Genomic DNA, 17,371 nt, shown 5'->3' on the forward strand with positions numbered 1-17,371 from the left:
TATTGACAAATGTGGTGCTGCTGTTTAAAAATTGTTATTTTTAATGGTTACAACTGTTACTGTGCAAACAGGCACATCTTTCACAACAGCAGGTACACTGTGCACCTCATTCCTTTCAATCTATTCAGTGGCTGAAGTTATAAAAAGGGCATAATGAAAGACTGCATGCTGTTATGCACTCCCATGGTATCTGGTTAGTGAAAGGATGTATACTTAAAGTACTGAGGTGGTGAATCTGCCTGTAATTCTGCTTCCTTTCAGTTAAGAATGTCAAGTTTGTTTTGACTCAAGTCACTGTAGTGGTGATGTCACTGTTTCTCCCATGCATGGGATGCTGAGCCCAATTTAAACATGTCATCTCTGGATCTGGATACTATACCCTCAGTTGTACAACATAGACCCATTTCTTTACTGTAGCAGAAAAATGATGGTCAAAGGCCAAGTCACTGTATTCATGCATTCCCAATTTCCTGATCATTGCATCTACTGTTAGGGGTACATCATCAGTGTAGTAATTTACAGGGGTGTCCACCTTGCTTTAGACCATAATTCTCATACTGGGTATTGGTCTGTGTTACATCTTCTGGAGGGTACCTGTGTCCTTGGAGGATTCTGTAACTGTGCCTTGCTTGCAGTTGTCTGCAAACCTGTTCAGCTAGAGACCTTTGATGATAACATTGACTTCACAGAAGTAAATACCAAAAAGGAGCAGACCAGCACTGAACCTAGTGACTGCCCTTTTTGTGGAGATAGACAACCCACTTTTTATTTTGTTGTTCTTCTCCGTGATTCAGGTAGCTATCCAGTGGGACACAAAGTGGTTTATGCAAAATTTAATGAGCATGTTTACAATGCTTGAGAGGGGGTATTGCGCTTAATTTTTGGCTGGTCGAGGTAGGCAATATGCACCTTTTTGCCTTCATCTATTGCCTCGGTGGCCTTCTCAAAGAAATCCACCAGGTTGAGTAGGCATGACCTGCCAGTGATGAAAACATACTGAGTTGGATCCAATGCCTGCAGGTTTCCAGTCTTATTTATAATATCTATGATAATTATTTTCTTGTTCTTACATATGAGACTAGTCAGGCTTATGGATTTGTAGTTTCCTTGATTCAGTGGATGCCCTGCCCTTGTGCAGAGAGATAACAGTTGCAGTCCTCTATTTGTTCAGCATGAAACCTGTTTGGATGCTAGTGTCAAATAGTGATTCAGGTGGGCCCGTTAGGTCATGTTTCATGCTATTAAGAAGGCACCCTGAAATATTATTGTGGCCCATTGATGCATTGTTTTTAGGCTTGGAAAGTGCATTTTGGATCTGTTCCCAAGGAACAGTTGGGGGAGTTATGGCTGGGGCCACTTTTTGAGAGTTGTTTGCAGAGATTTGCTTCATCCTCTGGCTCAGTATAGGTGACTCCACTTACAATTAGTTCAGCACATTACTGTGTTTTGACTTTGAGGTTGTAGATGTTACTGAAGAAAAACTTGTGATTGTCCTTAGCCTGGGATGCTATGTTGACCTTACATTTGGCTTTGGTAGACTTAGCTAGTCCCCTGAGCTGCTTATTTAGGTTGTCAAGGGAGTTATTTTCTTGTTGGTCATTGCAATTCCTATTTTTGGTGATGATTTTCTTCCTTTTTGATATACATATTACTCATATTGAGAATTCCTCCAAGGTGGCTTGCTTTTTTAGTTTGCATATGTATATTTCAGGTAGGTACTGCTGTCTCTAAGCAGATGTATACATCAGTGTAAAGTTTTTTATAAAGAAATCCACAGGGGCAGCAATGGTTCCTGGGTTTTGGGAACTGAAATTTTTGCCAGGGTGCCACTTAAAAATAGGCAGCTTTCCAATGAATAATTCATAAAAGTTCCAAAGGTAGCTGGGGTCTCAGGCTTTATTTTTATTTCAAATGAGACAGCTTTATATCCAAACTGACCAGTGAGCATGTTATACTTTCGGTGGGTGGGGGGGTGGGGGCTCCATTTCATAGGTTTAAATAAATAAGTGGTGTGGATTTCCTAGGTTATAGACTGGGGGTTTACAGCTTGCAAGGATAAGGTATGGAACTTTTTATGGTAAGTTGTGCATGCAGAAGCTCCAATGCACTGCTTCTCTAGCCTTGATGTGTGTTTGTTTTTGATCTAAACTTTAAACCATGCCTTACACTTAAACTTTTTGTTTATGTAGCTGGAAGTTGGGCAAACATTTCAAGTTAAAATGCATTGCAATGGCTTGTTATTAAATGTAGTAAGTTTCTATGCTGTTTTGAACATTTTCTTTCCATTCTGGCTTTATTAACACACAATGCACTTTTGAGCCCAGATACTATTGACACCTAATCATGCAAAGATTTCCTCTGTGTGTGTCCTCTAATCTCATTAATGCTTTGGCACTAGAATAGCCTCCAAAAGCAAAATGGGTTCCTCCATATCATCTCAACAAGAAGTCTGGACAAAGACAAAATGATTTCTCAAATTCAATTTAAATATTGATGTTATAAGGTTTTTAGCTTGCTCTTTCTGCTCTTTCTGAAAGATATGAAGCCTGAAACTCAAATATTTGTCACTTTTTGATCATTTCAATCCTCAATGATTTACCAGAAATCCAAAGATTTTATGATGAGCATATCAAGAATGTGAGGCAAAAATGTGGACATTCTGTGAAATTCTGGATACCTGAGAGAGAGAGAGAGAGAGACAGAGAGAGAGAGAGAGAGAGAGAGAGAGAGAGAGGGCAATAACGGTGCCTTGTTAACCTGCGTTGATTTCACAAACATATTTTACATTTTCAGATGTGGAACAAGCCAGTTAAATTAAGCAATTATCCTTCGCTTCTGAAAGCAAAGTAATGCCATTAGAATGTCTTATTTAATACAGTGTTAACGGTTTGGTTAGATGAAGTACTAGACAGATACAAAATATATCCACAGACGTCAAGAACAGCAATCGTTTTACAACACCTCAAAGAGTCATTTGCATGCATCCCTTTTGCCTCCAGCACAGAAGGTTAAAGGTATTACACAGTGAAGGCTTTAGCTTGGATGAGTCTTTCTTGCAGTTTTTACTCAATATAGAACAGCACACTTAAATATTTTGAGTGGTATTCATAGGCAGTGCATACCATTAAATAAATTATCATGTAAATGGGGATATTTAGGGAGAAGGCAATTCACTGACACTATTATGACTGCACTGGGGTAAATATAGAGCAGGATGCAGCATTTGCAAGTGACTGCAAAGTGATGTGGAAATGAGGATCTTTTTGCAAATGAGGCACCACAAAGATTATACAAATTAAATCATCAAACATGGTGGATCTATTCAAGATGAATCATATGTGCAGTGTCACAGTGTTCTCCTATTCTGGGTGTCAGGAATTGTTGGGATATATGGTGCTGCAATGTCTGTAATAGCAGCAGCTATAGAAAGGCAACATTTGTGCTATGTTTGTGCCATATACTATCATATCAGTTACCCTTCGCTGTACCAACTGTAGATCTTTCATTATAGCGATCCAGCTCCTTATGTACCTGGCCTTGATCCCTCTTTCCAGTGTTACCTTTGCCCAGGATGTGCATGCCAGGTAGGAAAGAGGGTCTACAGTAACACCTCCATCTCCTGGGTGGTGGCTGCTGTCATCTTGGCTCCAATGCAAGATGCATACATCTATGAGTTATTCATGTCAGGCATTGTTACTAGGTAGCCTTCTGCAGATGTCCTCTGTGTATGTGAGCTGCCTCCTCCCATATTTTGTGGTCACTTAGCCATATTATGTAATGCTATAACTGTTCCACTTTACTATACAAATACCAGCAAAGATCATGTTATCATTATACATTGTCCTGGATCATTATAATAACCCCCTGTAGTGCTCTTCAGACACTGTACCCAGAGCTGGCCTTTGGTCAACTGGTGCCCTAGGCAAAATGGCTTCACAGCACCCCCCACACCACCCTGTGCTCTCATCCTGGTCTATATACACCACCCAAATTACTTTGCCTTTCTCCCCATATAAATTAAGAAGTGGGTTTGTATACTACTCTGTAACTTCTAGCTGCTACTGTGCATGCAGCAGTGCCGAGGTGCTTTGCTGCCAGTATGTACATACATACATAATATCAGGAATGCTTGAGCATACTTACCTACATGTCATGTGATGATAGGCAGTCCAACCAGTCATGCATGGCTCCTTCACTGTACCTGCCTAAGATTACTTCACCATGTAACGCGACTAGACTAATTTACTTTGAGTCCTTTTATCAGACTATTTCTGATATCAATCCCTGCTATGAATTCCAAGTTTAATTCTTTCATGCTGTTTTAGGATGTAAGGAATAGAATACATGCATTTATACTTACTGATTTTTTTTTCTAAATATTGGTAACAAATTAACAGTTCTGGTATGCAGATATTCAAACAGAAAATATTTTTACTTTATGAATGAGGGAAGCCATACATACCTTAACAAAGGACTCACACTTATATCTAGACTTGCATCCATGTGCAAAGGGTATGAACAAACAAAGGTTACGTTTATACTGTTATAAAAGATGACGAGGAGACCGGTTGTGTTATATTTAAACAAAACATCAAGGCTGTAAGTAACATGAGTGCCATTCACCTGTAAAAAATAAGAAAGAAACAAATATGATTTAGGTGGCATTGGTAGATTAACAATATAGTTATGTAATCCATGGCAAACGTTACATAAACTGCTCTTAGATCACCATATCCCATACCTTTTTGTTGACTTCACAGAGGCATTGTAGAAAGAAAATATTTATTAGGGGAGAGACAAGAGGAGTCATACACATGCAAAATAAAATTTTCACTCTTAGCAAAAATGATCAGGCATACATCTGCGTCAAATAAATCAGTAATCTGACATAGATCTGCATGAATTAAATTAAGTCGCTAATGGAATCTTTTTCTTAATGAGATAAGACAATCGGAATTGGAACATGAATGACTCTAAAGCTTGCCACTTTGTGTACATTTCTTTCACAAGACCAGAGAGAACAGATCACTCATCAGGAATATATGAACTTTTGAATATTAATTTAAAATTGTTTTTACAAGAGGATAAGCCAGGTATCCCCTTAGGTCTCCTACTTATGCATAGTAATCATACAATTGTACACTCCTGGAGAAAAATGAATACCACGTAATCAATGCTGTATTTTCTCACCATTGACAAGTACAGTTTGTTTGCCACTGGAGCCACTTTCTCCACAAACGTACAAAATATGGGCAAATAAGCAGTGAGTTCTGGTACACTGCAGCACAAATACCAATTTCATAACAGAGGACAAGTAAATAAAACCGCATGTTAATACAAACACAGAAAGATGAAATTAACCCACTGGAAAAGTTTCAAGATCAGCTATGAAATTGTAGTAACAGGAAGTGACGGTACAAAACTATGACAAATTTCAGCTAGAATGTCAGTGCTGCAGTGGACTGCATTGACAAAGAAGATATAATAAGGAATAAGGAATGACAACAAAATGAGGAGTTCCTTCTGTCTGTCAGTTGTAATGTATGTATGTCTGTAATAAGGAGGAATAAGGAAGGACAACAAAACAAGGAGTTCCTTCTGTCTGTCAGTTGTAATGTATGTATGTCTGTAATAAGGAGGAATAAGGAATGACAACAAAAAGAGGAGTTCCTTCTGTCTGTCAGTTGTAATGTATGTATGTCAGTAATAAGGAGGAATAAGGAATGACAACACAATGAGGAGTTCCTTCTGTCTGTCAGTTGTAATTTATGTATGTCTGTAATAAGGAGGAATAAGGAATGACAACAAAACGAGGAGTTCCTTCTGTCTGTCAGTTGTCATGTATGTACGTCAGTAATAAGGAGGAACAAGGAATAACAACAAAACAAGGAGATCCTTCTGTCTGTCAGTTGTAATGTATGTATGTCTGTAATAAGGAGGAATAAGGAATGACAACACAATGAGGAGTTCCTTATGTCTGTCAGTTGTATGTATGTCTGTCTGTAATAAGGAGGAATAAGGAATGACTACAAAACGAGGAGTTCCTTCTGTCTGTCAGTTGTAATTTATGTATGTCTGTAATAAGGAGGAATAAGGAATGACAACAAAACGAGGAGTTCCTTCTGTCTGTCAGTTGTAATGTATATACGTCAGTAATAAGGAGGAACAAGGAATAACAACAAAACAAGGAGCTCCTTCTGTCTGTCAGTTGTAATGTATGTATGTCTGTAATAAGGAGGAATAAGGAATGACAACACAATGAGGAGTTCATTATGTCTGTCAGTTGTATGTATGTCTGTCTGTAATAAGGAGGAATAAGGAATGACTACAAAACGAGGAGTTCCTTCTGTCTGTCAGTTGTATGTATGTATGTCTGTAATAAGGAGGAATAAGGAATGACAACAAAACGAGGAGTTTCCTTCTGTCTGTCAGTTGTAATGTATGTACGTCTGTAATAAGGAGGAATAAGGAATGACAACAAAACGAGTAGTTCCTTCTGTCTGTCAATTGTAATGTATGTACGTCTGTAATTAGGAGGAATAAGGAATAACAACAAAACAAGGAGTTCCTCCTGTCTGTCAACGAGGAGTTCCTTCTGTCTGTCAGTTGTAATTTATGTATGTCTGTAATAAGGAGGAATAAGGAATGACAACAAAACGAGGAGTTCCTTCTGTCTGTCAGTTGTAATGTATATACGTCAGTAATAAGGAGGAACAAGGAATAACAACAAAACAAGGAGCTCCTTCTGTATGTCAGTTGCAATGTATGTATGTCTGTAATAAGGAGGAATAAGGAATGACAACACAATGAGGAGTTCCTTATGTCTGTCAGTTGTATGTATGTCTGTCTGTAATAAGGAGGAATAAGGAATGACAACAAAACGAGGAGTTCCTCCTGTCTGTCAACGAGGAGTTCCTTCTGTCTGTCAGTTGTAATGTATGTATGTCTGTAATAAGGAGGAATAAGGAATGACAACATAACGAGGAGTTCCTTCTGTCTGTCAGTTGTAATGTATGTACGTCTGTAATAAGGAGGAATAAGGAATGACAACAAAACGAGGAGTTCCTTCTGTCTGTCAGTTGTAATGTATGTACGTCTGTAATAAGGAGGAATAAGGAATAACAACAAAACGAGGAGGTCCTGCTGTCTGTCAGTTGTAATGTATGTATGTCTGCAATAAGGAGGAAAAAGGAATGACAACATAACGAGGAGTTCCTTCTGTTTGTCAGTTGTATGTATGTACGTCTGTAATAAGGAGGAATAAGGAATGACAACACAATGAGGAGTTCCTTCTGTATGTCAGTTGTATGTATGTATGTCTGTAATAAGGAGGAATAAGGAATGACAACACAGCGAGGAGTTCCTTCTGTCTGCCAGTTGTAATGTATGTATGTCTGTAATAAGGAGGAATAAGGAATGACAAAACGAGGAGTTCCTTATGTCTGTCAGTTGTATGTATGTCTGTCTGTAATAAGGAGGAATAAGGAATGACAACACAACGAGGAGTTCCTTCTGTCTGTCAGTTGTAATGTATGTACGTCTGTTATAAGGAGGAATAAGGAATAACAACATAATGAGGAGTTCCTTCTGTCTGTCAGTTGTAATGTATGTACGTCTGTAATAAGGAAGAATAAGGAATGACAACAAAACAAGGAGTTCCTTCTGTCTGTCAGTTGTAATGTATGTATGTCTGTAATAAGGAGGAATAAGGAATGACAAAACGAGGAGTTCCTTATGTCTGTCAGTTGTATGTATGTCTGTCTGTAATAAGGAGGAATAAGGAATAACAACATAATGAGGAGGTCCTTCTGTCTGCCAGTTGTAATGTATGTATGTCTGTAATAAGGAGGAATAAGGAATGACAACAAGACGAGGAGTTCCTTTTGTCTGTCAGTTGTAATGTATGTACGTCTGTAATAAGGAGGAATAAGGAATGACAACAAAATGAGGAGTTCCCTTCTGTCTGTCAGTTGTAATGTATGTATGTCTCTAATAAGGAGGAACAAGGAATGACAACAAAATGGAGAGTTCCTTTTGTCTGTCAGTTGGAATGTATGTACGTCTGTAATAAGGAGGAATAAGGAATGACAACAAAATGAGGGTTCCTTCTGTCTGTCAGTTGTAATGTATGTATGTCTGTAATAAGGAGGAATAAGGAATAACAACACAACGAGGAGTTCCTTCTGTCTGTCAGTTGTAATGTATGTACGTCAGTAATAAGGAGGAATAAGGAATGACAACACAACGAGGAGTTCCTTCTGTCAGTCAGTTGTAATGTATGTACGTCTATAATAAGGAGGAATAAGGAATGACAACAAAACAAGGAGTTCATTCTGTCTGTCAGTTGTAATGTATGTATGTCTGTAATAAGGAGTAATAAGGAATGACAACAAAACGAGGAGTTGCTTCTGTCTGTCAGTTGTATGTATGTACGTCTGTAATAAGGAGGGATAAGGAATGACAACAAAACGTGGAGTTCATTCTGTCTGTCAGTTGGAATGTATGTACGTCTGTAATAAGGAGGAATAAGGAATGACAACAAAATGAGGAGTTCCTTCTGTCTGTCAGTTGTAATGTATGTATGTCTGTAATAAGGAGGAATAAGGAATGACAACACAACGAGGAGTTCCTTCTGTCTGTCAGTTGTAATGTATGTACGTCAGTAATAAGGAGGAATAAGGAATGACAACACAACGAGGAGTTCCTTCTGTCTGTCAGTTGTAATGTATGTACGTCTATAATAAGGAGGAATAAGGAATGACAACAAAACAAGGAGTTCCTTCTGTCTGTCAGTTGTAATGTATGTATGTCTGTAATAAGGAGTAATAAGGAATGACAACAAAATGAGGAGTTCCTTCTGTCTGTCAGTTGTATGTATGTACGCCTGTAATAAGGAGGATAAGGAATGACAACAAAATGAGGAGTTCCTTCTGTCTGTCAGTTGGAATGTATGTACGCCTGTAATAAGGAGGAATAAGGAATGACAACAAAATGAGGAGTTCCTTCTGTCTGTCAGTTGTAATGTATGTATGTCTGTAATAAGGAGGAATAAGGAATGACAACAAAATGAGGAGTTCCTTCTGTCTGTCAGTTGTAATGTATGTACGTCTGTAATAAGGAGGAATAAGGAATGACAACAAAACGAGTAGTTCCTTCTGTCTGTCAATTGTAATGTATGTACGTCTGTAATTAGGAGGAATAAGGAATAACAACAAAACAGGGAGTTCCTTCTGTCTGTCAGTTGTAATGTATGTATGTCTGTAATAAGGAGGAATAAGGAATGACAACATAACAAGGAGTTCCTTCTGTCTGTCAGTTGTAATGTATGTACATCTGTAATAAGGAGGAATAAGGAATGACAACAAAACGAGGAGTTCCTTCTGTCTGTCAGTTGTAATGTATGTACGTCTGTAATAAGGAGGAATAAGGAATAACAACAAAACAAGGAGGTCCTGCTGTCTGTCAGCTGTAATGTATGTATGTCTGCAATAAGGAGGAATAAGGAATGACAACATAACGAGGAGTACCTTCTGTCTGTCAGTTGTATGTATGTACATCTGTAATAAGGAGGAATAAGGAATGACAACACAATGAGGAGTTCCTTCTGTCTGTCAGTTGTATGTATGTATGTCTGTAATAAGGAGGAATAAGGAATGACAACACAGCGAGGAGTTCCTTCTGTCTGTCAGTTGTAATGTATGTATGTCTGTAATAAGGAGGAATAAGGAATGACAAACGAGGAGTTCCTTATGTCTGTCAGTTGTATGTATGTCTGTCTGTAATAAGGAGGAATAAGGAATGACAACACAACGAGGAGTTCCTTCTGTCTGTCAGTTGTAATGTATGTACGTCTGTTATAAGGAGGAATAAGGAATAACAACATAATGAGGAGTTCCTTCTGTCTGTCAGTTGTAATGTATGTACGACTGTAATAAGGAGGAATAAGGAATGACAACAAAACAAGGAGTTCCTTCTGTCTGTCAGTTGTAATGTATGTATGTCTGTAATAAGGAGGAATAAGGAATGACAAAACGAGTAGTTCCTTATGTCTGTCAGTTGTATGTATGTCTGTCTGTAATAAGGAGGAATAAGGAATAACAACATAATGAGGAGGTCCTTCTGTCTGCCAGTTGTAATGTATGTATGTCTGTAATAAGGAGGAATAAGGAATGACAACAAAACGAGGAGTTCCTTTTGTCTGTCAATTGTAATGTATGTACGTCTGTAATAAGGAGGAATAAGGAATGACAACAAAATGAGGATTTCCCTTCTGTCTGTCAGTTGTAATGTATGTATGTCTCTAATAAGGAGGAACAAGGAATGACAACAAAATGGAGAGTTCCTTCTGTCTGTCAGTTGTAATGTATGTACGTCTGTAATAAGGAGGAATAAGGAATGACAACAAAATGAGGAGTTCCTTCTGTCTGTCAGTTGTAATGTATGTATGCCTGTAATAAGGAGGAATAAGGAATAACAACACAACGAGGAGTTCCTTCTGTCTGTCAGTTGTAATGTATGTACGTCAGTAATAAGGAGGAATAAGGAATGACAACACAACGAGGAGTTCCTTCTGTCTGTCAGTTGTAATGTATGTACGTCTATAATAAGGAGGAATAAGGAATGACAACAAAACAAGGAGTTCATTCTGTCTGTCAGTTGTAATGTATGTATGTCTGTAATAAGGAGTAATAAGGAATGACAACAAAACGAGGTGTTCCTTCTGTCTGTCAGTTGTATGTATGTACGTCTGTAATAAGGAGGGATAAGGAATGACAACAAAACCAGGAGTTCCTTCTGTCTGTCAGTTGGAATGTATGTACGTCTGTAATAAGGAGGAATAAGGAATGACAACAAAATGAGGAGTTCCTTCTGTCTGTCAGTTGTAATGTATGTATGTCTGTAATAAGGAGGAATAAGGAATGACAACACAATGAGGAGTTCCTTCTGTCTGTCAGTTGTAATGTATGTACGTCAGTAATAAGGAGGAATAAGGAATGACAACACAACGAGGTGTTCCTTCTGTCTGTCAGTTGTAATGTATGTACGTCTATAATAAGGAGGAATAAGGAATGACAACAAAACAAGGAGTTCCTTCTGTCTGTCAGTTGTAATGTATGTATGTCTGTAATAAGGAGTAATAAGGAATGACAACAAAATGAGGAGTTCCTTCTGTCTGTCAGTTGTATGTATGTACGTCTGTAATAAGGAGGGATAAGGAATGACAACAAAATGAGGAGTTCCTTCTGTCTGTCAGTTGTAATGTATGTACGTCTGTAATAAGGAGGAATAAGGAATGACAACAGAATGAGGAGTTCCTTCTGTCTGTCAGTTGTAATGTATGTATGTCTGTAATAAGGAGGAATAAGGAATGACAACAAAATGAGGAGTTCTTTCTGTCTGTCAGTTGTAATGTATGTACGTCTGTAATAAGGAGGAATAAGGAATGACAACACAACGAGGAGTTCCTTCTGTCTGTCAGTTGTAATGTATGTACGTCAGTAATAAGGAGGAATAAGGAATGACAACACAACGAGGAGTTCCTACTGTCTGTCAGTTGTAATGTATGTACGTCTATAATAAGGAGGAATAAGGAATGACAACAAAACAAGGAGCTCCTTCTGTCTGTCAGTTGTAATGTATGTATGTCTGTAATAAGGAGTAATAAGGAATGACAACAAAATGAGGAGTTCCTTCTGTCTGTCAGTTGTATGTATGTACGTCTGTAATAAGGAGGAATAAGGAATGACTACAAAACGAGGAGTTCCTTCTGTCTGTCAGTTGTATGTATGTATGTCTGTAATAAGGAGGAATAAGGAATGACAACACAATGAGGAGTTCCTTCTGTCTGTCAGTTGTAATGTATGTATGTCTGTAATAAGGAGGAATAAGGAAGGACAACAAAACAAGGAGTTCCTTCTGTCTGTCAGTTGTAATGTATGTATGTCTGTAATAAGGAGGAATAAGGAATGACAACAAAAAGAGGAGTTCCTTCTGTCTGTCAGTTGTAATGTATGTATGTCAGTAATAAGGAGGAATAAGGAATGACAACACAATGAGGAGTTCCTTCTGTCTGTCAGTTGTAATGTATGTATGTCTGTAATAAGGAGTAATAAGGAATGACAACAAAATGAGGAGTTCCTTCTGTCTGTCAGTTGTAATGTATGTATGTCTGTAATAAGGAGGAATAAGGAATGACAACAAAAAGAGGAGTTCCTTCTGTCTGTCAGTTGTAATGTATGTATGTCAGTAATAAGGAGGAATAAGGAATGACAACAAATGTATGTCTGTAATAAGGAGGAATAAGGAATGACAACACAATGAGGAGTTCCTTATGTCTGTCAGTTGTATGTATGTCTGTCTGTAATAAGGAGGAATAAGGAATGACAACAGGAGTTCCTTCTGTCTGTCAGTTGTAATGTATGTATGTCTGTAATAAGGAGGAATAAGGAATGACAACATAACGAGGAGTTCCTTCTGTCTGTCAGTTGTAATGTATGTACGTCTGTAATAAGGAGGAATAAGGAATGACAACAAAACGAGGAGTTCCTTCTGTCTGTCAGTTGTAATGTATGTCTGTAATAAGGAGGAATAAGGAATAACAACAAAACGAGGAGGTCCTGCTGTCTGTCAGTTGTAATGTATGTATGTCTGCAATAAGGAGGAAAAAGGAATGACAACATAACGAGGAGTTCCTTCTGTTTGTCAGTTGTATGTATGTACGTCTGTAATAAGGAGGAATAAGGAATGACAACACAATGAGGAGTTCCTTCTGTATGTCAGTTGTATGTATGTATGTCTGTAATAAGGAGGAATAAGGAATGACAACACAGCGAGGAGTTCCTTCTGTCTGCCAGTTGTAATGTATGTATGTCTGTAATAAGGAGGAATAAGGAATGACAAAACGAGGAGTTCCTTATGTCTGTCAGTTGTATGTATGTCTGTCTGTAATAAGGAGGAATAAGGAATGACAACACAACGAGGAGTTCCTTCTGTCTGTCAGTTGTAATGTATGTCTGTTATAAGGAGGAATAAGGAATAACAACATAATGAGGAGTTCCTTCTGTCTGTCAGTTGTAATGTATGCGTCTGTAATAAGGAAGAATAAGGAATGACAACAAAACAAGGAGTTCCTTCTGTCTGTCAGTTGTAATGTATGTATGTCTGTAATAAGGAGGAATAAGGAATGACAAACGAGGAGTTCCTTATGTCTGTCAGTTGTATGTATGTCTGTCTGTAATAAGGAGGAATAAGGAATAACAACATAATGAGGAGGTCCTTCTGTCTGCCAGTTGTAATGTATGTATGTCTGTAATAAGGAGGAATAAGGAATGACAACAAGACGAGGAGTTCCTTTGTCTGTCAGTTGTAATGTATGCGTCTGTAATAAGGAGGAATAAGGAATGACAACAAAATGAGGAGTTCCCTTCTGTCTGTCAGTTGTAATGTATGTATGTCTCTAATAAGGAGGAACAAGGAATGACAACAAAATGGAGAGTTCCTTTTGTCTGTCAGTTGGAATGTATGTACGCCTGTAATAAGGAGGAATAAGGAATGACAACAAAATGAGGGTTCCTTCTGTCTGTCAGTTGTAATGTATGTATGTCTGTAATAAGGAGGAATAAGGAATAACAACACAACGAGGAGTTCCTTCTGTCTGTCAGTTGTAATGTATGTACGTCAGTAATAAGGAGGAATAAGGAATGACAACACAACGAGGAGTTCCTTCTGTCAGTCAGTTGTAATGTATGTACGTCTATAATAAGGAGGAATAAGGAATGACAACAAAACAAGGAGTTCATTCTGTCTGTCAGTTGTAATGTATGTATGTCTGTAATAAGGAGTAATAAGGAATGACAACAAAACGAGGAGTTGCTTCTGTCTGTCAGTTGTATGTATGTACGTCTGTAATAAGGAGGGATAAGGAATGACAACAAAACGTGGAGTTCATTCTGTCTGTCAGTTGGAATGTATGTACGTCTGTAATAAGGAGGAATAAGGAATGACAACAAAATGAGGAGTTCCTTCTGTCTGTCAGTTGTAATGTATGTATGTCTGTAATAAGGAGGAATAAGGAATGACAACACAACGAGGAGTTCCTTCTGTCTGTCAGTTGTAATGTATGTACGTCAGTAATAAGGAGGAATAAGGAATGACAACACAACGAGGAGTTCCTTCTGTCTGTCAGTTGTAATGTATGTACGTCTATAATAAGGAGGAATAAGGAATGACAACAAAACAAGGAGTTCCTTCTGTCTGTCAGTTGTAATGTATGTATGTCTGTAATAAGGAGTAATAAGGAATGACAACAAAATGAGGAGTTCCTTCTGTCTGTCAGTTGTATGTATGTACGTCTGTAATAAGGAGGGATAAGGAATGACAACAAAATGAGGAGTTCCTTCTGTCTGTCAGTTGGAATGTATGTACGTCTGTAATAAGGAGGAATAAGGAATGACAACAAAATGAGGAGTTCCTTCTGTCTGTCAGTTGTAATGTATGTATGTCTGTAATAAGGAGGAATAAGGAATGACAACAAAATGAGGAGTTCCTTCTGTCTGTCAGTTGTAATGTATGTACGTCTGTAATAAGGAGGAATAAGGAATGACAACAAAACGAGTAGTTCCTTCTGTCTGTCAATTGTAATGTATGTACGTCTGTAATTAGGAGGAATAAGGAATAACAACAAAACAGGGAGTTCCTTCTGTCTGTCAGTTGTAATGTATGTATGTCTGTAATAAGGAGGAATAAGGAATGACAACATAACAAGGAGTTCCTTCTGTCTGTCAGTTGTAATGTATGTACATCTGTAATAAGGAGGAATAAGGAATGACAACAAACGAGGAGTTCCTTCTGTCTGTCAGTTGTAATGTATGTACGTCTGTAATAAGGAGGAATAAGGAATAACAACAAAACAAGGAGGTCCTGCTGTCTGTCAGTTGTAATGTATGTATGTCTGCAATAAGGAGGAATAAGGAATGACAACATAACGAGGAGTACCTTCTGTCTGTCAGTTGTATGTATGTACATCTGTAATAAGGAGGAATAAGGAATGACAACACAATGAGGAGTTCCTTCTGTCTGTCAGTTGTATGTATGTATGTCTGTAATAAGGAGGAATAAGGAATGACAACACAGCGAGGAGTTCCTTCTGTCTGTCAGTTGTAATGTATGTATGTCTGTAATAAGGAGGAATAAGGAATGACAAAACGAGGAGTTCCTTATGTCTGTCAGTTGTATGTATGTCTGTCTGTAATAAGGAGGAATAAGGAATGACAACACAACGAGGAGTTCCTTCTGTCTGTCAGTTGTAATGTATGTACGTCTGTTATAAGGAGGAATAAGGAATAACAACATAATGAGGAGTTCCTTCTGTCTGTCAGTTGTAATGTATGTACGTCTGTAATAAGGAGGAATAAGGAATGACAACAAAACAAGGAGTTCCTTCTGTCTGTCAGTTGTAATGTATGTATGTCTGTAATAAGGAGGAATAAGGAATGACAAAACGAGTAGTTCCTTATGTCTGTCAGTTGTATGTATGTCTGTCTGTAATAAGGAGGAATAAGGAATAACAACATAATGAGGAGGTCCTTCTGTCTGCCAGTTGTAATGTATGTATGTCTGTAATAAGGAGGAATAAGGAATGACAACAAAACGAGGAGTTCCTTTTGTCTGTCAATTGTAATGTATGTACGTCTGTAATAAGGAGGAATAAGGAATGACAACAAAATGAGGAGTTCCCTTCTGTCTGTCAGTTGTAATGTATGTATGTCTCTAATAAGGAGGAACAAGGAATGACAACAAAATGGAGAGTTCCTTCTGTCTGTCAGTTGTAATGTATGTACGTCTGTAATAAGGAGGAATAAGGAATGACAACAAAATGAGGAGTTCCTTCTGTCTGTCAGTTGTAATGTATGTATGCCTGTAATAAGGAGGAATAAGGAATAACAACACAACGAGGAGTTCCTTCTGTCTGTCAGTTGTAATGTATGTACGTCAGTAATAAGGAGGAATAAGGAATGACAACACAACGAGGAGTTCCTTCTGTCTGTCAGTTGTAATGTATGTACGTCTATAATAAGGAGGAATAAGGAATGACAACAAAACAAGGAGTTCATTCTGTCTGTCAGTTGTAATGTATGTATGTCTGTAATAAGGAGTAATAAGGAATGACAACAAAACGAGGTGTTCCTTCTGTCTGTCAGTTGTATGTATGTACGTCTGTAATAAGGAGGGATAAGGAATGACAACAAAACCAGGAGTTCCTTCTGTCTGTCAGTTGGAATGTATGTACGTCTGTAATAAGGAGGAATAAGGAATGACAACAAAATGAGGAGTTCCTTCTGTCTGTCAGTTGTAATGTATGTATGTCTGTAATAAGGAGGAATAAGGAATGACAACACAATGAGGAGTTCCTTCTGTCTGTCAGTTGTAATGTATGTACGTCAGTAATAAGGAGGAATAAGGAATGACAACACAACGAGGTGTTCCTTCTGTCTGTCAGTTGTAATGTATGTACGTCTATAATAAGGAGGAATAAGGAATGACAACAAAACAAGGAGTTCCTTCTGTCTGTCAGTTGTAATGTATGTATGTCTGTAATAAGGAGTAATAAGGAATGACAACAAAATGAGGAGTTCCTTCTGTCTGTCAGTTGTATGTATGTACGTCTGTAATAAGGAGGGATAAGGAATGACAACAAAATGAGGAGTTCCTTCTGTCTGTCAGTTGTAATGTATGTACGTCTGTAATAAGGAGGAATAAGGAATGACAACAGAATGAGGAGTTCCTTCTGTCTGTCAGTTGTAATGTATGTATGTCTGTAATAAGGAGGAATAAGGAATGACAACAAAATGAGGAGTTCTTTCTGTCTGTCAGTTGTAATGTATGTACGTCTGTAATAAGGAGGAATAAGGAATGACAACACAACGAGGAGTTCCTTCTGTCTGTCAGTTGTAATGTATGTACGTCAGTAATAAGGAGGAATAAGGAATGACAACACAACGAGGAGTTCCTACTGTCTGTCAGTTGTAATGTATGTACGTCTATAATAAGGAGGAATAAGGAATGACAACAAAACAAGGAGCTCCTTCTGTCTGTCAGTTGTAATGTATGTATGTCTGTAATAAGGAGTAATAAGGAATGACAACAAAATGAGGAGTTCCTTCTGTCTGTCAGTTGTATGTATGTACGTCTGTAATAAGGAGGGATAAGGAATGACAACAAAATGAGGAGTTCCTTCTGTCTGTCAGTTGGAATGTATGTACGTCTGTAATAAGGAGGAATAAGGAATGACAACAAAATGAGGAGTTCCTTCTGTCTGTCAGTTGTAATGTATGTATGTCTGTAATAAGGAGGAATAAGGAATGACAACAAA

General features: G+C 38.0%; 1 protein-coding gene across 1 annotated transcript in view; it reads right to left on the reverse strand.

The window, feature by feature from the left end:
- The window catches only part of LOC122816591 (uromodulin-like), a 197,676-nt gene that overhangs the window by 66,005 nt on the left and 114,300 nt on the right, over positions 1-17,371 (reverse strand). Inside the window, exon 2 of the mRNA XM_044089490.1 lies at positions 4,463-4,623. Coding sequence (XP_043945425.1) covers positions 4,463-4,623 — 161 coding nt within the window. The remainder of the gene's footprint in view (positions 1-4,462; positions 4,624-17,371) is intronic.

This window comes from Protopterus annectens, chromosome 1.part1, assembly GCF_019279795.1.
Source record: "Protopterus annectens isolate FY-2018-M chromosome 1.part1, PAN1.0, whole genome shotgun sequence".
Taxonomy (NCBI): Eukaryota; Metazoa; Chordata; order Ceratodontiformes; family Protopteridae; genus Protopterus; species Protopterus annectens.